General features: G+C 38.6%; 1 protein-coding gene across 5 annotated transcripts in view; it reads right to left on the bottom strand.

Annotated features, from left to right (window-relative positions):
- The window catches only part of DNA2 (DNA replication helicase/nuclease 2), a 46,712-nt gene that overhangs the window by 6,681 nt on the left and 16,436 nt on the right, over nt 1–23,595 (bottom strand). For 4 of the 5 annotated variants that reach the window (XR_009005583.1, XM_007167789.2, XM_057530364.1 and 1 more), the window contains 10 exons: nt 21,730–21,949; nt 17,252–17,369; nt 15,326–15,491; nt 13,691–13,885; nt 11,566–11,796; nt 8,590–8,706; nt 8,397–8,506; nt 7,628–7,737; nt 6,765–6,989; nt 44–237 (listed from right to left, as the gene is read on the bottom strand). Coding sequence is in view for 4 of the 5 variants with exons in the window: in XM_007167789.2 (XP_007167851.2) it covers nt 44–237; nt 6,765–6,989; nt 7,628–7,737; nt 8,397–8,506; nt 8,590–8,706; nt 11,566–11,796; nt 13,691–13,885; nt 15,326–15,491; nt 17,252–17,369; nt 21,730–21,949 (1,686 nt within the window). In the remaining variant the exon portion in view is untranslated. The remainder of the gene's footprint in view (nt 1–43; nt 238–6,764; nt 6,990–7,627; nt 7,738–8,396; nt 8,507–8,589; nt 8,707–11,565; nt 11,797–13,690; nt 13,886–15,325; nt 15,492–17,251; nt 17,370–21,729; nt 21,950–23,595) is intronic. The other variant, XM_057530362.1, reaches the window with a different exon arrangement.

Genomic DNA, 23,595 nt, shown 5'->3' with positions numbered 1-23,595 from the left:
AAAAAGAATCTAGTTTAAAATTGAAACCTCAACGTCGGCTTACCTTGCTTCGCAGTTCAGTACCAGGGGAGGAAGCTGCTGATGATCCCCGACCAACACAAATCTCCGTGAAAAAAAAAGTGGCCCTAGGCAAATTGGCTGGCTAATTTGAGAGGCTTCATCCACTATACAAAAATCAAAAGTTTTACGGGAAAATATGGGATGGTTTACTCCCATACATGTTGTTGCAACTATAAGCTAAAAACAAATAGGGAAAATAGATCAGTTGTTTAATATGTCTAAGAAATACACCTTGTTTTTCCCATTTTTGAAATTAAAAGATCAAAAAAGAACTCTTTGCCCCCCAAAACAGGAATCCCCCAATATTACTGCAGAAACACTTATAGCATGCAAAAAATTTTTTTTACTATAAATTTTTAAAAATCAAGTTAAGTTTCCAGACACTATAACAGTGCTCAAATTTTGATATTTCAAAATGGAAATCTGAAACATTCAAGAGGCAGTAAGTTAATGAATTTATTTTTATAATGCCAACCAGGACTTCTGGGAAGATGGAGTACTTTTCCCTACTCCTCCCACAAAGTACAATGAAAAACCCTGGACATTATATAAATATAAAACTATAAACATAAAGACTGAAAGGTGAAGAAAAGGTAGACCAGCTAGGAACCTTGGGACACGAGGAACACCACAGTTCCCTGGGTTTTCCTTTTGCCTCACTTATCCCAGATTTGGAGCTGATAAGACTAGGAACACAGGACTGCCAATGCATGCAGACCAAAAGAAGCTCCAACAAAAGCCAAAGGAACAGGAAAGGGATAGCCTAGCAGACAGAAAACTTATACAATAATCACTCAACTCTAGCCAAACACCACATAAAAAACCATGGCCTCAATAGAAATAAAAAAACAAAAATAAACAGGACCTAATCAAACTTATAAGCTTTTGCACAGCACAGAAAACCATAAATAAAACGAAAAGACAACCTACAGATGGGGAGAAAATATCTGCAAATGATGAGAACAACAAGGGCTTAATTTCTAAAATATACAAACAGCTTATACAACTCAATAACAAAAAAACAAACAACTCAATCAAAAAATGGGCAGAAGGAACTTCCCCGGTGGTCCAGTGGTAAAGAATCCACCTTTCAATGCAGGGGACACTGCATTGATCCCGGGTCAGGGAACTAAGATCCCACATGCCGAGGGGCAACTAAGCCCGCACGCTACAACTACTGAGCCCACGTGCCTCAACTGGAGAGCCTGCATGCCACAACTAGAAAGAAGACTGAGCGCGGCAACTAGAGAGAAGCCCACACACCACAACAAAGAGCCTGTGCGCCACAACGAAAGATCCCACACGCTGCAACGAAGATCCTGCATGTCACAACTAAGACCTGACACAGCCAAAAATAAATAAATAAATTAATTAATTTAATTTTTTAAAAAAAGAACTACATCTCCTTTATTAAAAAAAAAAAAAAAGTGGGCAGAAGACCTAAATAGACATTTCTCTAAAGAAGACACAGATGGCCAACAGGCACATGAAAAGATGCTCAACATCGCTAATTATTAGAGAAACACAAATCAAAACTACAACAAGGTACCACTTCACACAGATCAGAATAGACATCATTAAAAAGTCTACAAATAACAAATAATAAATGCTAGAGAGGGTGTGGAGAAAAGGAAACCCCACTACACCGCTGGTAGGAATGTAAATTGGTGCAGCCACTGTGGAGAACAGTATGGAGGTTCCTTTAAAAACTAAAAATAGAGTAACCATATGATCCAGCAATCCCACTCCTGGGCATGTATCTGGAGAAAACTCTAATTTGAAAACATACATGTACCCCTATGTTCATCGCAGCGCTATTTACAATAACCAAGATATGGAAACAACCTAAATATCCATCGACAGATGAATGGATAAAGATGTGGTATATGTATACAATGGAATATTACTCAGCCATAAAAAAAATGAAATAATGCCATTTGCAGCAACATGGATGGATCTAGATTTCATACTAAGTGAAGTAAGCCAGAAAGAGAGAAAGACAAATATCATATGATATCATTTACATGTGGAATCTAAAAAAATGATACAAATGAAATTATTTACAAAACAGAAACAGACTCACAGACATAGAAAATAAACTTACGGTTACCAAAGGGGAAAGGGTGGCTGGAGGGATAAATTAGGAGTGTAGGATTAACAGATACGCACTACTATATATAAAACAGAGAAATAACAAGGTCCTACGGTATGCACAGGGAACTATATACAACATCCTGTAATAAACCATAAAGGAAAAGAAAAAAATAATAAAAATTTTAAAAAAACACATGTTCAATCTAATAAAAATTTTAGAAAATCTAAAAGAACAAAAACAAAAAATTATGACCTCGCCCCCCTACCAATGCCAGCAAATGTCAAGGGGGATCCTAGACTTCCACCTGCCTGAGGCTGGAATAAGGCACTCCAATACCTTACTGGGGTGGTGTCACAGAAGGTCAAGCCAGGATTTTCATCCCTCTTGGCTGGTAGTAACCCTCACCCGGCAACGTAGTGGAGACCACGTGGGGAGCCTAGATTCCTTCCACCCCTATCCAACAGTAATGAGAAGCCCGTCACCTTCTGCATTAAAAGAGGCCAAGTAGGGATCCTGGACTTCAGCTCCCAGCTGGCATACCCTCTTGCCCGACCAGGGTAGTGTTAGAGAAGCCAGCTAAAACAGAAGTTTTAAATAACACAATACAAAAATGTTCAGATTTCATCAAAAATCACTCACTATATACAGAACCAGAAATATCTCAAACTGAATGAATATAAGACAATCAATAGATGACAGTCATGTTAGAATTATATGACAAAGATTTTAAAGCAGCCATGATAAAAATGTTTCAATGAACAATTATGAACACACTTGAATGAAAAGAAAAAGATATAAAATCTCAAGAAAATAAAAGTCTTGGCAAAGAAACAGAAGGTAAAAAGAAGAACCAAATAGAAATTTTAGAACTGAAACTAGAATAACTAGAATTTTAAAATCATGGAATAGGCTCAATAGCAAGGGACAGAGAAAAGAATCAGTGAACAAAGACATAGAAAAATAGAAATTATACAGTCTGAATAACAGACAGAAAGTAGACTGAAAAAACAAAAACTAAACAGAGGCTCATGGACCTGCAGGACATAAAGGATCCACCATTCATGTCTTCACAGTCCTAGCAGAAAAGAAAGAGGGAGGGGCTGAAAAAGCACTAGAAGAAATCATGGCTAAAAATGTCCCAGGTTTGGCAAGAGACATTAAATCTATAGATTCAATAAGCTGGGAAAACTCCAAACATGATAGAAAAAAATCCACTACAAGACATATCATAATTAAAATTCTAAAAAGTAAAGAAAAGAAAAAATTCTGAAAAGCAGCCCAGGTAAACACCACCTTGCTATAAGGAAAAACATTCCAATTCAAAGGTCAGCGTATTTCTCATCAGAAACCATGGAAGCCAGAAGAAAGTGACAGAATATTTTCCCAGTATAAAAGAAAAGAATTACATATTTACTCAGAACTAGCAAAACTATCCTTCAGGAATGAAGGGGAAGTTGAGACATTCTCACATTGTATATCACTATACACCTATCAGAATGGCCAAGATGAAAAATGGTAACACCACCAAAAGCTGACAAGAATCACTCACACTTTGCTGGTGGGAATGTAAAATGTTATAGCTTCTTTGGAAAACAGTTTGGTAGATTTTTTTAAAACTAAACATGCAACTACCAAATGACTCAGACACTGCACCCCTGAGCATTTATCCCAGAGATATGAAGACTTATGTTCACGCAAAACCCTATACATGAATGTCTATAGCAGCTTTATTTGTAAGAGCCAAAAAATGGAAACAATCCAGATGTTTTCCAATGGGTGAATGGTTAAACAAATTGTGGGACATCCATACTATGGAACAATACTCACCAATAAAAAGGAGCAAACTACTGATTGATACATGTAACAATCTGAATCTACAGAGTGTTAGGCTAAGTGAAAAACACCAATCCCAAAAGATTACATACTGTATGTGAAACCAAGCAGGACCTTGTGGGGCCCTCCTAGGAACAAAAGCCTTTCCGGATCCCCCATTTCTTATTTGTAGGATAAAGGCTTCAGCCTCCTTGATCTTCCCAGGGTTCCAAAGGGCATATTCAAACAGCTACTAATCAGGGAAATAGGGGATGCAGAAACAAAGGAGGAACAATCAAGAAACTATAGTGCAGGGATTAAAGAAGGATCCTGGTTCTTCCTCAAGGAATATATGTTACAAATATCTTTGAGTTCTTTTTTTTTTGAAAATTTTTAGTGGAGTATGGTTGATTTACAAATGTTGTGTTAGTTTCTGCTGTATAGCAAAGTGAATCAGTTATACATATATCCACTGTTTTTTAGATTCTTTTCCCATATAGGTCATTACGAGTATTGGGTTCCCTGTGCTATACAGTAGGTCCTTATCAGTTACCTATTTTATATATAGTAGTATGTATATGTCAATCCCATCTCCCGATTTATCCCTCCCCCGCTCGCTTGAGGTCTTCTGCAGGAAATAAGGCCGGCACCCAGGTGGAGGATGGTAACTTCAGGCTGAGCACAAGATTCCTGGAGCACTGCCCTGTTACCTCACCACCAACCAACCAGAAGAAAGATACACACCCTGCAGCCCTCACCCCAAATTTTGCCTATAAAAACTTCTCCCTGGAAAGAGTTTGAGGTTTTTGAGCACGAGCTGCCTGGTCTCCCTGCTTGGCCCTGCAATAAACATTTCTCTGCTCCAAACTCTGACGTTTCAGTTTGTTTGGCCTCACTGTGTGTCCGGCACACGAACTTTTGTTTGATAACATATATTTCCACTTATATAACATTCTTGAAGTGACAAAACTGTAGAAATGGAAAACAGAAAAGTGGTTATCAGGGGTCAAGGAATGAGTAGGCAGGAAAGAAGTGGGCATCGTTATAAAAGTGCAACACGAGTGATCCTTGTGGTAATGGAACTATTCTGTATGTAGACTGTATCACTGTCAATATCCTTGTTGTGATATTTTACTTTAGTTTTGCAAAATGTTACTACTGGGCAAAGGGTATACATGATCTCCCTGTATTATTTCTGACAACTGTATGTGAATCTATAATTATCTCAAAATAAAAACTTTAATTAAAAAAAGTAAATCAGGGCTTCCCTGGTGGCGCAGTGGTTGAGAATCTGCCTGCTAATGCAGGGGACACGGGTTCGAGCCCTGGTCTGGGAAGATCCCACATGCCGCGGAGCAGCTGGGCCCGTGAGCCACAATTGCTGAGCCTGCGCGTCTGGAGCCTGTGCCCCGCGACGGGAGGGGCCGCGATAGAGAAAGGCCCGCGCACCGCGATGAAGAGCGGTCCCCGCACCGCGATGAAGAGTGGCCCCCGCTTGCCGCAACTGGAGAAAGCCCTCGCACGAACCGAAGACCCAACACAGCCAAAAATAAATAAATAAATAAGAAAATCCTTTAAAAAAAAAAAAAAGAAAGAAAGAAACTTAGCAAAAAAAAAAAAAAAAAAAAAGTAAATCAGGGCTTCCCTGGTGGCACAGTGGTTGAGAGTCTGCCTGCTAATGCAGGGGACATGGGTTCGAGCCCTGGTCTGGGAAGATCCCACATGCCGCGGAGCAGCTGGGCCCGTAAGCCATAACTACTGAGCCTGCGCGTCTGGAGCCTGTGCTCCGCAACGAGAGGCCACGATAGAGAGGCCCGCGCACTGCGATGAAGAGTGGCCCCCGCTTGCCGCAACCAGAGAAAGCCCTCGCACAGAAACGAAGACCCAACACAGCCAAAAATAAAAAAAATAAAAACGTACATCAGACATACATCTTAGCCACTTCAAAATTTTTCAATAATTGGGATAGATATTAGACAAAAGAGTTGTAAGATAGTCTATTAAAATCTATTTTAGATAATTTTTAAGACAAAAATATCAGTTAGGACTTCCCAGTAAAAATATATACAGACATTAAATAAAAATTAGGTTCTATATCAAAGCCTAAAAATACCTATCACAAGACTATTCATATACCATTACTTCTAATTCAAACTCACTAAAAAATCCTGATTATTAGTTTTCTAGGTGTGACACTATAATATAATAAGACATACACATTTGGTCTTCCTTCTGCTTCTTGACACAGAGCTCCTAAAACCCTTGGAATTTCCTGATTGATGGGGTGAGAGGAACATCTTTCGTTATTCATAAGTCCCTTTTAATCATACCTGAGTTTATGCTAATGAGCTGACTTTCTTGAGTTCTGTGAGCCATTCTAGCAAATTATAGAAAACAAGGAGGAGGACACAGGAACCCCCAGGCTGGGCACAGGAGGCTTGAACTCGCAATTGAGAACTGAAGTAGGGGGCAGTCTTGTGGGACTGAGTCCTTAACCTGTGGAGTCTGCACTAACTCCACAAAGTCAGTGTCAGAAGTGTGAGTAGACAGAAACAGAGTTTTCCTTTACTAGGATATTTTAAGCTAGAAGATGGGAGCCCTGAAGAATAAACCAGAAACCTTATTTCAGTTCAGAAGCAAAGAACAAACTATAAACTCATAAACTGGTCCTGTGGTTTATATAAATTAATCACGTGCAAATTTGGTCAATGCGATTAAATTTCCCAAAGTACCATTTCTCCCCTCATTCTGGCTACAAAAATTACTGTCAATATTCTTATACAATAATTGTACTTACTTGACTATTGTAGAGTTCTTCTAGAAGAGCTAAGGATCTAATGGATTTTGATCTGCAAATATCCTCCTCTGTAAATTTCTGGATATCTGGATGTACCTTCTGAGTCTGACCCAAGCGCAAAAATCCAATTTTAAACTTTGCTAACTTCAAAAGAATATTGTCAACAGCTGAGTGTGTATAGCTGGTCAACAAAACACTAAAACCACAGGCATAGAGAATTCTTACCTAATAATGAATAAAAGAAAGGAAAACAGCATTACTTTTAACTCCCGATAATTTTTAACATCTATATTTTTTGAATAGAGTTAGAAAACTTAATAGGAAGCATATCTAAGAGCTGAGCCAAGTAACTTTTTAGAAAACTATATAGCCAAAATGTTTTATGAAAATAACATGGCATTATTATCATGTTATTAATGATATGTTAATAATATATTATGTCATAATAGAATTGAATACAAATACACTTTGACTAGTGCCTGGCACAGAGTATCAGTCAATAAATATTTGCTGCCATCATTATGATTATTCTAAGACTGCTCAGTAATTTACTGACATGAAAAAAAAATTCAAGAAAACTCTATTTCAACCGCCTCTGTACAACTTATCATTTTTAAAGGGAAGGAAAACATACATATAACAACAACAGAACGAGATTTTAGACAATCTTACATGCAAGATATCTACAAGGTGATTACAACTATTGGTAATTTAGGTTTTCTATTTCTCATGTCACTTTTAGTTTGAAATAAAGGCATTTTGACTTAAAATTCAGCCCTTTTGATATCCAATATCACATTCTCTGAACCGAGGAGACGCTGATTTAAATATTCAGTTTCTAAGCAAAAGAATAATAACCTTACAAGAGTACATATTGTAGTTGTTTTTCCTGTTCCAGGCATACCCACGATGAGGGTGTAGTCTTTTGAAAGAAGTACCTTTTTCATGGCTTGCCTTTGAGGCTTATTCAAACCTACATTTAAATTTAAAAATAACAGGAAAAAGAGTGTTGAATTTCACTGAGCACCTTAACTATTTTACAAGAAAAGCTGACTCTATTCTAGTCTGTTCTTCAATACATCTTTTCAAAGTAAGGAAATGTCATGGTGACAGTAAAGGTCACAGGTAAACTAATTCCAAAGAGATGCTGTCTAAAAACTGTAATTACAAGTTTATAAATTATTAAAGGACTTCCCTGGTGGCGCAGTGGTTAACAATCCGCCTGCCAATGTAGGGGACACGGGTTCAAGTCCTGGTCCGGGAAGATCCCACATGACGCCGAGCAACTAAGCCCATGCGCCACAGCTACTGAGCCTGTGCTCTAGAGCTCACGAGCCACAACTACTGAGCCCATGTGCCACAACTACTGAAGCCCGGGCACCTAGAGCCCGTGCTCCGCAACAAGAGAAGACACAGCAATGAGAAGCCCATGAACCGCAACAAAGAGTAGCCCCCAGCTAGCCGCAGCTAGAGAAAGCCTGTGCGCAGCAACAATAGACCCAACTCAGCCAAAAATAAATAAATAAATTTATTTTTTAAAAAAATTATTAAAATACTAGACTATAATATAGATTAAATTATAAATAGAACCAAGAAAAATTAATGGATGCAGACACGCTGATTATAACATACCTTTTAGAATGCAGGCAACTGTGTCCTTTGCATCATGTGGAAGAACAGAACTGAGGTAGGATATAAACTGCGGTTCGCGAAAGTCAATGATTAAATCTCGAAGTTTTTGGCTGAAAAGAAAAAAAAGCTTTTTTTTTACTCCACGTTCCTTAGGAAAGTGGAGCAAAATTCAGATTCATTTATTGTTACAAACCTGGCATAAGTATTTTCCATCAGTTTAGAAAGATTTCCTAATGGGGTATCTATATCACAATGTTTTCCTTCCTGGTCCAATCTGAACAAAGTTGATTCTGGGAGTCCTGACAAGTTCCTAAAACAGCAAACAGATGTACATGAATGTTTTTCATTTAACATAGTCAGTGGGTCTGTATAAGAAATATGCTGCTTTCTGCTAAAAGAGTAAATGATCCAGAATTGCTATTAAAATGGCTACCAGCCCCTAATACATACTTGCCAACCAAAGACAGGATGAGGCCCTGGATTGGTGGGAAAAGGGAGAAGGGGAAGGCACAAGGCACCAAAGTCAAAGCAGTTTAATAATCGGGAACCTACAACATTTGCTAACAACTCACCTGGACCTGGGCAAGTTCGACCTGGGCAATTCAGCCTGGGCTCACCACCCCAGAAGGATCCTGAGCATACGGCCCCTCCCTCCCCCAGCCTGGAGTACAGGTCTCTTTCCCGACAGCTTCTCCCACTCCTCTATCAGCCCCTAAACCATGATGTTCCCTAGGTCCCCTCCCTGGTCCTGTGTACTCTTCTTTCTTGTCATTTTCCCTCTGGTCCCATGCCCCCACGTGGGTCTAAATCCCAACGCTACATCTTCAGGCCTGACCTCACATTCCTCTCCCACCCTGTTTCTCACCCAGGCTTCAGGTTTGGATATCCAGCAAGCAGCAAGACATTGATTTCCACTTAGTTAAAACCCAGGCTACGAAAGTTCAGTTTTTCAAAACTGAACAACTCTTTATCCCTGCTGAACCCGATCCTTCTTCTGTGGTCCTGACCTCAGTTAATGGCTCTTGCACCTACACAGCTGTCTGGATCCTTCCCTCTCCCTCACTCTCTTCCAACCCTGCATACTCGAGCAGGATCCCATGTCAGACAGTTTCACTTTCTAAATACTTCTCAAAGTCATTCCACCTTCTCTGTCAAAACTACCCTGCCCTCAATCACCTCAAGCCCGGGCCACTACAACAGGTGCCTGACTTCTCGGCTTTCAGTTTTGCCTCCATTAATTAACTCTATGCTCCGCAGTGCGTCCACAGAAAAATGCAAATCTGATTATTATCATTCTTCTGTTTAAAACTCTTCAGTACATCTGAAAAAGTAAGGTCAAAACTTCTTAATATGGTATGTAAGACCTTCTATGACCTGACCTCTCCAATCATTCCCTTCTTTATCTTTTACATTCCAGAAACTAATTATTACCTGTACTTTCCTGAACACTCCACTTCACACCATCAGGTCTTTCCACACCCTGTTCCCTCTGTTTGATATACTCCTCTCACACTGCTTCATCAGGCTAACTTATTCACCCACAGGGTGAAGATCTGGAATGACCTTTTTCACAAAGCCTTCCCTGAGCCTCCTAAAACTGGGTTAAATGTCTCTCCTCTGTGTTCCCATCAATTCAAACACTTGTCATATTAGACCAAAAACATATTTATTTATTTGTTACCCACAAGACTATGAGTTCCTCAAGGGTTTACAAAGCACCTAATACATGTTAGGTGCCAAATAAATACCTCAAAGGACTGACTGCAGGGATTCCTAAGAAACAACAGAAATATCACAGCTGATACTCCAATATCATGAAACCTAGGCTAGGTCTGGTTATGGCTTAACTAGGATTACTGATTAGCAGAGAGCAAGCCTGGACATTTCCACTGCATTCCAATTACTGATCTCCACCCACTAAGAAATGTGACGCATGCCGGCACTTAAATGCAAGAAAGGCTGGGGGTCCAGGAAGAAGGGAATATGGATATTAACGAACATGGATATTAGTTTCTACCACAAATTTTCATACCGACTTTTCTATTTACTTAATATTATTCTTTAAATTAACTCACTTTGTTTTAAGTTATAGTTTATAAGTATGAAGTATTTACAACTATAAATGGAAAAAAGCATCTTCTTTAAAAAAAGGAGGGCTTCCCTGGTGGCGCAGTGGTTAAGAATCCACCTGCCAACACAGGGGACACGGGTTCGATCCCTGATCTGGGAAGATCCCACATGCCGCGAAGCAACTAAGCCCGTGCGCCACAACTACTGAGCCTGCGCTCTAGAGCCCGCAAGCCACAACTGCTTAGCCCGCGTGCCACAACTACTGAAGCCTGCACACCTAGAGCCCGTGCTTCGCAACAAGAGAAGCCACCGCAATGAGAAGCCCGCACACCACAACGAAGAGTAGCCCCGGCTCGCCGCAACTAGAGAAAGCCCACACGCAGCAACAAAGACCCAACGCAGACAAAAAATAATAAAAATAATAACAATAATAATAAAATTATAAAAAATAAAATATTTTTAAAAAAAGGAGAGAATGAAATGGTGAGTGCCCGGAGTGCTAAGAAGGAGAAATAAGCTTTACAGCCAACACAGGGCGTCTGTCCTGCCTGCTGTACACGTGGTTGTGAGAATCTGATAAGATTAAGTCCACATTAGCACTATGGAATGGAATGTACTAAACAAAAGTTTAGCAGTTGGATAATTGCTAAATGCCACTGAACTCTACGTTTAAAATGGTTAATGGTTAATTTCATGTTATGTGAATTTTACCTGAATTTTTTTTAAAAGGCATGGAGTACTGGTACATGCCACTACATGAAGATGAACCTCAAAAACAGTATGCTAAGTGAAAAAAGCCAGTCACAAAAGACTACATGTTGTATGATCCCATTTATGTGAAATGTTCAGAAGAGGCAAATCTCTAAAGACAGAAAGGGAATTGGTGGTTGCCCAGGGCAGGGGGAGTGACTACAGGATACAGGGAGTCTTTTGGGGGTGATGAATATGCTCTAAAATTGATTTTAGTGCTGACTGCACAGCTCTGTGAATATACTAAACGTCACTGAATTATACACTTTAAATGGATGAACCGTATGGTGTATGTTGACATATCAATAAGGCTTTACCCCCCCCACCCAAAAAGGGAACATTTCATTACCTGTCTAATAAACAGGTTACAGTTGTCATGTTAATCTCCTTCATGTGCCCCCTAGACAAAGCAAACAGTGTTCTCTCTTCTCCACTTAAAATAACCCTGTCACCTGCCATGAGATGTGTGATAGGCATGGCACCATGTTTACGTTGGAAACTATGTAAATACTGTCCATCACAAACTGTCTTTACATGTTCTGTTCTAATCAGGTTCCGAATGCAGCTGCCACTCTCCTCCCTATGAAAGAGAAAGAAAAAGAGAAATTAGTTTTAAAATAATCTCTCAGGGGGGCTTCCCTGGTGGCGCAGTGGTTGAGAGTCTGCCTGCCAATGCAGGGGACACGGGTTCGGGCCCCGGTCTGGGAAGATCCCACATGCCGCGGAGCAACTGGGCCCGTGAGCCACAATTGCTGAGCCTGCGCGTCTGGAGCCTGTGCTCCACAGCGAGAGAGGCCGCGACAGTGAGAGGCCCGCACACCGCGATGAAGAGTGGTCCCCACTCGCCGCAACTGGAGAAAGTCCTCGCACAGAAACGAAGACTCAACACAGTCATAAATAAATAAATAAAAAGAACGTGAATTTCTTAAAAAAAAAAAAAAAAAAAAAATCTCTCAGGACTTCCCTGGCGGTCCAGTGGTTAAGACTCGTGCTTCCACTGCAGGGGGGCACAGGTTTGATCCCTGGTCGGGGAACTAAGATCCTGCATGCATGCGACAAGGCCAAAAAAAAAAAAAAAAAAAAAAATCTCTCGTCACCAGGTCTCTAGACAGGTGCGAGGGAGCACCTCCCTTGTTGCACCCACAGTCTGGGATTTGTTTTTGTTAAATATTTATTTATTTATTTGGCTGCATCAGGTCTTAGTTGCGGCGTGCGGGCTTCTCTCTAGTTGTGGCATGCGGGCTCTAGAGCACTCGGGCTTAGTTGTCCTGCGGCATGTGGGATCTTAGTTCCCAGACCAGGGATTGAACCCAAATCCCCTGCATTGGAAGGCAAATTCTTAACCACTGGACCACCAAGGAAGTCCCTGAGATTTCTCAACAACATGCATATCAGCACTGTGATTCTTGACTGACACCCCACCTCCTGTGCTGATACACATATAACACTACAGAAGACAAATTGTAATAACCTGACTCTGAACCTGAAGTGAAGAAAGTAACATATTTCTTTAGTGTTTATAAGAGAGTTTATAATTATTGCTACTAAAACAATGGCAAGCAAACTGATAAGTCCACTGCCTCTTAGAAGTAAGCATTAAGCATTTACAATCTCTCAGGCATTACTATTACACTACAGAAGCTTCCTGGCGCGTACACTGGATGTATTGACTGTACTTATGTAGTCTATTGAAAACGACTTAAACTTTCTCCACTGTAATGGTGCCTTGTGTTAAAGTCTAGTATTAAGGAAATAACAATCTAAGGTCTAAAGTCACATTATTATCAATATTCATTCTGGAAAGAAAGAAATGGATCAAAAGCAACTAAATATTACATAAAGAAATATACTATGCAAAGATATACAAAGTTATAACTTCACAAGTAACTTGTAAAACAACGAATCTCACAAAATACAATATTGACCCACTTTAGAAAATGTGAATCTCTATCAAAACTTACAAAAATAAAGACTTTCAAAATGCTAGTATTTAAAATATTAAGTAAAACTTCATTAATTTCCACTTTACCAATATGCTAAAATTCACTTTATGATATACTCAAGTTTATAGTCTTTTCACTGATGAAAAAGGATTTAATTTCACTAGTAATTTTTTAAGTAAGATTTCTTGAGGTTTATTTATTTACGTATTTGTGTATTTATTTATCTATTTTGGCCGTGCCACATGGCATGCGGGATCTCAGTCGTCCGCCCGACCCACCCCCCAAGGAGTGGAAGCACAGTCTTAACCGCTGGACCGCCAGAGAAGTCCCGAGGTATATTTAATCTACTGAAAATAACAATGGTGCTCTACTTAGAAACAATTCACTGACAGCCATCTGGAGTTGGCATGAATATATGAAACTGCATGGCTTTAACATGCTACATAACCTGTATTTGTCATGAATTACAAATTTCATACCGCTGGCTAATCCAAATTAGTGAAGTTTTACTGTATTAAATGGACCACTTACATATCTGAAGCAGGCGTTAACCATATAGTTTGGTAATTTTTTGTATTATGCTTTGACTGTGACTCCAGGGTTAACATTAGACACCAAAGGCTGAAATACTCTAAGTGTTTAAGTTTTAGATGCTGGGTTTCTTCTTTTATTTTGGGCTGCATGCTGGTCGGGACTGAACTGTCATCCATCTGTTGTTCAACCGCTCTAAAGATAAAGCTCCAAGTTAGAGATGCATATGAAACATTTCACTGGCTGGTTATGAAATGAGGTATTTCTAAAATAAATACACATATATGATAATCATCATAACTTATAACCACAGCCCCTAATTTTCTTTAAAAGTTATTTCAACATTTCATAAGCCAAATGGCTTTTTACAAAACAAAATGCACTAGAAACTCAATACTGCATTATTTTGCCTTGAATGACTGTTCCCCTAACAAGTGCTGACGTTTCGTTATAGTCCAGTCTTCATTCCTATACGTAGCAAGTTTCGGCTTTTTGTAGGACTGCATTTCTCAAAATCACAATATTTGTACATCCAGCTCTGTGCCACTAAGAAAGTCCGCATAAAAACATGGAGAACCATGCGGAGTATCAATTTTGCTTAATATTAATTTTGAATTTTTATATAGAAACAAATACATTATAGGATAGCATACAAAACATGGAGAGTAAAACTTAAGAGTTCAAAAATATGTGCTTGTACTATAGGCCCAGATTTCCCACAGTTCACGGTCTCTGCCATTAATAGATCTTTTGATACAATACAGTTGACCCTTGAACAACATGGGACTGAACTCTATGGGTCCACTTATACGTGGACTTTTTTCAATAGTAAATACTACAGTACTAAATGATCTGAGGTTGGCTAAATACAGGAATGTGGAGGAACCTTGTATGTGGAGGGCCACCTATAAGTTATACTAAGATTTTCAACTGCAGGGAGGGTTGCCACCCCCAACCCCAGTGTTGTTCAAGGGTCAACTGTACTTTTAAAACTCCTTTATGTGAATTTTCAGGCTGATTTAGAACTTTGGTTCTGATTTGATCTTGTTTCCTAGTCTGAATTTACATCTAACTACCTTCTTGTTTCCTCCAAAATTCTCACTGGCTATGAAGGTGTAAATACATATGATTGCTCACAAGAAAGCTAATAAACTTCCCATATGTAGAAAAATAGACATATATAAATAAGACAAGTCTAATGAATCATATCAAAGTGTCTGGAAGAACAAATTTCCCTATTTTGAACTACAAAAGGTTTGAAATTAAAACATCAACTAGGAAAGGGAAGATTTCTTGAGATATCATTTAAGAAAAGCTGTATTCACAATGCCTATACTACATTTTTCTTAAATAGGTTCCATAAGTTCTACAATTATTTCATTTCCCCAGAAACTATATGCAGCAAGATGAAAATATTCACTTTTGGAAAAAGTTTTAAAAGCATTCTATTTCTCCAAGGAAATAGGCTTGTTATATAATATGAACTAGCTGTGTTTGTTTTTTTTTTTTCTATTCCCTTTGTTTTAAATAACCAAAATGAAACCATCAATGCCAGACCAGCCAACAATGTTAAATCATTCTGAGTTGAATACTTACTTAACTGGAATTAATACTTTTGGAAGACAGTGTGTTTACCTGCTATAAAGAGCACAGTTGCCCATCTGTGAACAATATTTACAGGTCTGCTGTTCCTCAATTATTTGTGGCAAAGGAGCAAGCTTTGTCTTCTCCTCTCCAGTAGCAGATTTGTTAATACGATGAAACAAAGAGAATGCCATCTGGTTTCTTAGCCTTAATAATTCTATAAGGGAAAAAAGGATGGGTGTTTTTAAAGAATTAAGTAAAGTTTATTATACATCTTTTCCATTATATATAACTTTTAGGTTCAAAAACATAAAAAAGGAAAGAACAACATTCATATTTCCCACTATACTAAAATAACCACTGATAACATTTTGGTATATTTCCTTCAATTTTTGTTCACTTGATAAGTTCTTTGAATAACCATGAATCTCATAAGTAGTAAATATTGTGAAGCTGGTGTTTTATTGGCTGAATGCTAAGGACAAATACAGCTATCCAGAGTGTCTTGAATGTAAGACAGCAAGTTTAAAATAAAGTTTTATATGGTAAAATATTTTTAATTTATTTTTTTAATGTATAGTTGATTTACAATGTTGTGTTAATTTCCACTGTACAGCAAAATGATTCAGTTATACATATATATACATTCTTTTTCATATTCTTTTCCATTATGGTTTATCACAGGATACTGAATATAGTTCCCTGTGCCATACAGTAGGACCTTATTGTTTATCCATTCTATATGTAATACTTTGCATCTGCTAATCCCAAACTAAATGTCCATTGACAGATGACTACATAAAGAAGATGCGGGGCTTCCCTGGTGGCGCAGTGGTTAAGAATCCGCCTGCCAATGCACGGGACACCCTGGTCCGGGAAGATCCCACATGCCGCGGAGCAACTAAGCCCGTGTGCCACAACTACTGAAGCCCGCGTGCCTAGAGCCCATGCTCCACAACAAGAGAAGCCACTGCAATGAGAAGCCCGTGCACCACAATGAAGAGTAGCCCCCGCTCGCCACAACCAGAGAAAAGCCGGCGCACAGCAACAAAGACCCAACACAGCCAAAAATAAAATAAATAAAATTAAAGAAGATGTGATACACACACACACACATTGAATACTACTCAGCCATAAAAAAAGAATGAAATAATGCCATTCGCAGCAATGTGGATGGACCTAGAAATTATCATACTAAGTGAAGTGAGTCAGACAGAGAAAGACCAATACCATATGATATCACTTACTATGGAATCTAAAATATGACCTAAATGAGCTTATGTAGTAAAAAGGTTAATAGTGGGGCTTCCCTGGTGGCGCAGTGGTTGAGAATCTGCCTGCCAATGCAGGGGACACGGGTTCGAGCCCTGGTCTGGGAGGATCCCACATGCCACGGAGCAACTACGCCTGTGAGCCACAATTACTGAGCCTGCGCGTCTGGAGCCTGTGCTCCGCAACAAGAGAGGCCGCGATAATGAGAGGCCTGCGCACCGCGATGAAGAGTGGCCCCCACTTGCCACAACTAGAGAAAGCCCTCGCACAGAAACGAAGACCCAACACAGTCATAAATAAATAAATAAATAAATAAAAATTAAACTTAAAAAAAAAAAAAAAACCTTAATTTAAAAAAAAAAAAAAAAAAAAGGTTAATAGTGTTTTCAACTATACAGTATATTGTTCAAATTCTTTTTTTTTTTTTTTGGCCACGCCGCACGGCTTCCAGGATCCCAGTTCCCCGACGAGGGATTGAACCCAGGCCCTCAGCAGTGCAAGCAGGGAGCTCTAACCACTAGACTATCAGGGAGTTCCCTAAAATTCTTTTTTTTAAAAAAGTACCACAACTTACCAATTACAACCTGTTTAGGCCTAGCAATGGCAGTGAGTGATTGTCAGGTATCAATGTGTGTCACCAAAAATTGAAGGAAAAAACCAACCAACAAAACCCAGAGAAGTAAAATTGAGAGAAAACAGCTCAACCTCTTTTATCGAGATGGTTGGCAGGTACAGGATACATCTGGCCGGTCTTCAGGTAGAGAAGCAGGCCAGCCTCTGGATCAGCTCTCCTCTCTTGGCTTAGCAGTGTGTACAGAACAAGCTGTGAAAACATGGTATATTTCATCAAATAAAACTTTAACTTTCTATATTTCCATACATGTTTTTCAATCAATACATATTGTAATTTTAAAATCAAAAGGTGAATCAAGCTATTTCCATTTTGAAAATAACATGATCCAAATTTAGTAAAGGTAATACAATAAATTCAAAGTCAAATATTTAATTTCCACAAAACATAGTATATGCTTCTCAGTTTTACACAGACAAAAAAGAAATATTTAGAATTTTTCTTAGACGGTAAATAATCTCCAATAAGTTAAAGAGGGAAGCTAATCAAGCTATGTTTTACATTTTGAAGTTGTCTTCAGACACTATTTTCCCTGTTTAAAATAAGTGGATTAAACACTAAAATGCATATTATTTATGTCATAGTTACTGTGACAACTAAATGAGACTAACTCTACTAACAGTTTACTGTTTTTTTTCCAGAGCAGGAGGGAGCATTAAGTGCTTTAAGTTTATGTGGCGCTCTTCAGAGAAACCATCTAAGACAAGTTAGAAGTAGCTCCTTTAGTTCATGGAAACACCTTAGCAGAAACATTTGAGCCTATGTAGCATGTGTTGGGATGTCTTCTTCTAAGCACTCCATTTGTGTTGCCTGATACAGCATAAGTAACCAAATAAAACTTTTAAAAATTAAAATGAACTCATAAATGACAGGGTGGAGCCTTGGGGCTGTGGGCCAAGAAAGTCAACCCAAACTAATGGTCCATCTATGTTAAGTTTTTCCCTTCACGGGAACTGAGGCAGAAGGAGGAGGATTCTGCTTCTGGGACTTATTAAAAGGAAAAAATATCTGAAATGAAATTCCCTTCATATTATGCTAAAAGGAAGACAGACTGAAATTTTACAACACTGTTATAATCCAACTATATCACAAGTGAAATAGGTTTCTGTGAGCTGGTTTAGAGATCACAGCTCCATATAATATCTTTCCTTTAGAAAATGTGTTTCAGGGGGACTTCCCTGGTGGTCCACTGGTTCAGACTCCACACTCCCAATGCAAGGGGCACCGGTTTGATCCCTGATCAGGGAACAGAGATCCCACATGCCACACAGCACAGCCAAAAAAAAAAAACAAACAAGAAAATGTTTCTAATGTCACATTACTGACTTAGAAATGAATTTTTAGAACACAATCCATTTATAAGATAAAGATCTTCCTTAACTGAAGTTAGTTTATAACATAAGCTTTTTCTGTATTACCAAAGTGAGAAGTCAAATCTCCTAAAAGGTATATGTATACATATAGCTGATTCACTTTGTTATACAGCAGAAACTAACACAACAATGTAAAGCAATTATACTCCAATAAAGATGCTAAAAAATATACATGTACATAACAAAAAAAGGAAGTGATTTAAAACCTTTAATGAAAAATTATACCTGGATTTAATATTCTTTTGCTTATGCACTAGTAATTATATTCATGAAAGTTTTAATTTGAAGCAAAAAAAAAAAAAAATTTCCTAAAAGGGGAAATTTATGTCCTTCCTCATCCACAATATCTATCTATCTATATATATATCTCAATGAATGACTATAATTATTCTTTCAATGTCTCCTGGTTTCTTGCACAATGAATATGCAATATGCACTCCAATATATTTGTTTGAGCCTTGCCCAAATCATTTTTCCTGTTTTTAAATATGATAAACACCACTGTATTCTTTTTTTTTTTTTTTAATATTTATTTATTTATTATTTATTTTTGGCTGTGCTGGGTCTTCGTTTCTGTGCGAGGGCTTTCTCTAGTTGCGGCAAGTGGGGGCCACTCTTCATCGCGGTGCGCGGGCCTCTCACTATCGCGGCCTCTCTTGTTGTGGAGCACAGGCTCCAGACGCACAGGCTCAGTAGTTGTGGCTAATGGGCGTAGTTGCTCCGCAGCATGTGGGATCTTCCCAGACCAGGGCTCGAACCCGTGTCCCCTGCATTGGCAGGCAGATTCTCAACCACTGCGCCACCAGGGAAGCCCTTCACTGTATTCTTAAAAGTTCTTCTTGCAGCTTCTCTTCTTGCAAAGATAAAAGTTCCAACTGAACAAAATTAAATACAGTAATATTCTTTGCCTTGAAGGCACTACAATTTAGAGCAGTGGCCTTAGAAGAAAGGTCTTTAAATCTAGACCACTTTAGATGCTGAAATGCTTTTGTATTTCTCTTCCTTTTAGCACTCAGAAGTGATTTCAAACAAACTTGTCCTTAAAAACACAAGTAAAAATTTTCAGCCTCATGTACACAAAACACATTTCTTCAAATCTTTGACTTCAAAAATGGCTTTTCTTGGGCTTCCCTGGTGGCGCAGCGGTTAAGAATCCGCCTGCCAATTCAGGGGACATGGGTTCGAGCCCTGGTCCGGGAAGATCCCACATGCTGCAGAGCAACTACGCCCATTAGCCACAACTACTGAGCCTGCATTCTAGGGCCCGCGAGCCACAGCTACTGAGCCCATGCACCACAACTACTGAAGCCTGCGTGCCTAGAGCCCGTGCTCAACAAGAGAAGCCACTGCAATGAGAAGCCTGTCGACGCAACTAGAGAAAGCCCGCGCGCAGCAACGAAGACCCAATGCAGCCAAAAATAAATAAATAAAATAAAAAATTAAAAATATAGCTTTTCTTCTATCTAGGCATGATTTTCCTTTCTCAAGAAGGCTTTAATCTAGCCAAGTCTTTGTTCATAATTTCAGCCATTTCTGTTTTACCAAAGTGAAAAATTCAAGTCTTCTGATAGGGGAAGCCTAATTTTTCCTCTACCTCCAGTATCTGTAAAACCCAATGATAGGTGAAACAACAAGGTTACCCTATTTTTCATTCCCAAATGGAAAAGCTTTTGTGAGAACCTTTGGTGTTTGGTACACAATTAAGAATGGCAAGAAAGATTTAATAAGGGAAGATCTTGTTAATCCCTGATTATACGATTCAGTACTTTGAACCTATTTTACATAAAATCTGCTGAAATAAAGTGTGAAATTCCATGGGCAAAAGGAAATTTAAGTTATATTACAAATGCTATGTTATTTGTTATATTATTTATTCTTTTCTTTTGTTTGTTTTGTTTTTTTAAATTTTATTTATTTATTTATTTATTTATTTTTGGCTGTGCTGGGTCTTCGGTTCGTGCGAGGGCTTTCTCTAGTTGCGGCAAGTGGGGGCCACTCTTCATCGCGGTGCGGGGACCGCTCTTCATCGCGGTGCGCGGGCCTTTCACTATCGCGGCCCCTCCCGTTGCGGGGCACAGGCTCCAGACGCGCAGGCTCAGCAGCTGTGGCTCACGGGCCCAGCTGCTCCGTGGCATGTGGGATCTTCCCAGACCAGGGCTCGAACCCGTGTCTCCTGCATTAGCAGGCAGATTCTCAACCACTGCGCCACCAGGGAAGCCCCTATTTATTCTTTTAATACTTATTATACCATAAAAATACAATAATGTTACTACTTTTAGTTTTATCTTTGCTTATTTAAAAGTGTCTAGGGGACTTCCCTCGTGGTCCAGTGGTTGAGACTCCACGCTTCCACTGCAGGGGGCTCAGGTTCGAGCCCTGGTGTGGGAACTAAGATCCCACGTGCCACGGGTACAGCCAAAATAAAATAAAATAAATTAAAAAAAAATAATAAAAGTGTCTAGAACATACCATAGACTGCCAATGTGTAGGTTGGCAGAGGGAATGGAAATAATTAGAAAAAATAGAACTTTATGTTAATTACTTTGATTTGTTAACTCACTATAATTAATATAAATTTCAGGTCATTTTGAAGGACAACAGAAGACATATTTACCAAGGAGAAGATGATTAAGAAAACTTGAATTTAACTTAATGGTAAGATACAGTTCTATATTTCATTTTAAATAAAAATCAATATATTGGGACTTCCCTGGTGGTCCAGTGGGTAAGACTCCGCGCTCCCAACAAAGGGGGCCCAGGTTCAATCCCTGGTCGGGGAACTAGATGCCACATGTATGCCACAACTAGGAAGCCCGCATGCCGCAACTAGACATGCTGCAATGAAGATCCCACATGCCGCAACTAAGACCCAGTGCAGCCAAAATAAATAAATAAAATTTTTTTTAAAAAAAGAACAATGGGACCTTTAAAAAAAAATCAACATAATCGGATTAAAGGTCAGAAGTAAAAGAATAAATTTACACTGCTGTTTCCTAAAGAGTATCCTATGTAGATGTTACATGAAAACAGTAGCTCTGTGGTAAATTAGGTTTAGGAAATGCTGGGTTAAATTAAAAATTACCTGAATTAAATCAAAATATATAAAGCGACTACTTTTCAAACATATTAAAAAAATTTAAATTATTACACACTCATAATTTTCTTATTAATATTTATACCTGACTACGGTGTTCAATAGAATTTGATTCTTTGCCAGTTTTAAGTTCCAGTGGCATTATCTTATATTTCGTTTTACATCCTCGATGTATCTTCACGCCAACTGTAACATCTATTTTGCCCTTCAATCCAAACCTAGGAGACCAAATGCTTTCTTCAATATCCAGTGAGTTTATAACTTCGATATTACATGTTGAATTACCGTTACTACCATCACTTGGCCTAAAAAACAAAACACAAGAATATTTAATTAGTTAGAAATATTTAACTAAAATATTTAATTGAATTGAATTAGAACACTTAGCTCATTTCTTATATGCTGGCATTGACTCTCTACTGCACGCACGGAATGTGGGGATGGGAAAGAGTCTACAGACATTTATGGCAGTGATTCTCAAAGTATGCTTCCTGGATAAGTAGCATCAGTACCACCCAGGGAATCTGCCATAAATGCAGATTCTCAGGCCCCATTCCAGACCAACAGGTGAGGCCCAGAATTTGTTTAACAAACTCTCCAAGTGATTCTGATACACAGTCAAGCTTGAATCCTAACAGTTCTAACTCATAATTTATTTATTTATTTATTATTAATTTTTACTGGAGTATCGTTGCTTTACAATGCTGTGCTAGCCTCCACTGCACAACAAAATGAATCAGCCATATACATACAGATATCCCCTCCCTTTTGGACTTCCTTCCCATTTAGGTTACCACAGTGCATTAGGTGGAGTTCCCTGTGCTATACAGTATGTTCCCATCAGTTGTCTATTTTATACACAGTATGAATAATGTATATGTGTTAATCCCAGTCTCCCAATTCCTCCCACCCCACCCCTTTCCCCCTTGGTGTCCATACATTTCTTCTCTACGTCTGTGGCTCTATTTCTGCTTTGCATATAAGATCATCTGTACCATTTTTCTAGATTCCACATATATGCGTTACTATACGATATTTGTTTTTCTCTTTCTGATTTACTTCACTCTGTATGACACTCTCTAGGTCCATCCACGTCTCTACAAATGACCCAATTTCATTCCTTTTTGTGGCTGCTAACTCATATAATTTAAATTTTCTTAATATTTATCGTCTGTCCCTTTCAGTTCATTCCCACAATAATCTTCCTAACTCAGGCCTTTATTTCCTCAAGTCTGTCTATATTACTGCAAAAGTCTCACTCCTTGGACTGCTGGAGCCACTATGACAGTCTGAATATTCTGATGTACAATTATGACACAGATTAACATATAATGGCTTGCATGTGGTTGCACCCTCGGTAACAAGGGATGTGTTTCTCCATGTAACACCATATTAACCTGAGTAAGAACGAGCTGTCTCCTCCCACTATCTATGCTGTGTGGGCCCTGATCACCCAGCGCTTCATCCCTACCCCCAACCCCATGACAACCCTCAGAGAAGCTCAGGTGCTCCTGCACTTACTCATTGTATCCTTTACTTAATCATTAAATGAATCCATCTCTGCCACTATCAATATTTAAAACTAAGTACTCAACATTGTTGTTTTATATTACAAAAGAGGTTCTGATTTTAGTATCTTACCTGTTAAATCAGCCAAGAGCACAGGTAGGAGGAAAAAAGGAATTTATGAATGTCAAAGGAATTAGAAGAGATGAAAATAACTTTTAAAGCCTCTTGCACTTCTCTTATCTAAGATTTACTCATTTTCAAAGCAGTAAGTTATTCTGCAGAAGAAAGGTCAGATAGGAACAGTCTTTTATTTATTAATCCTATTTTATACTCAAAGCCATATAAAATACTAAATGTAATGTAAATCTTAAATGAAAAGGATAAATTTTCTAGTAATAAAACATTTTATACCATATAAAAATCAAGATTCAAAAAGTATAAG

Source organism: Balaenoptera acutorostrata, chromosome 16, assembly GCF_949987535.1.
Source record: "Balaenoptera acutorostrata chromosome 16, mBalAcu1.1, whole genome shotgun sequence".
In the NCBI taxonomy this organism is placed as follows: Eukaryota; Metazoa; Chordata; class Mammalia; order Artiodactyla; family Balaenopteridae; genus Balaenoptera; species Balaenoptera acutorostrata.
Note: the sequence above shows the minus strand (reverse complement) of the source record. Positions and strands in the feature narration are given on the sequence as shown.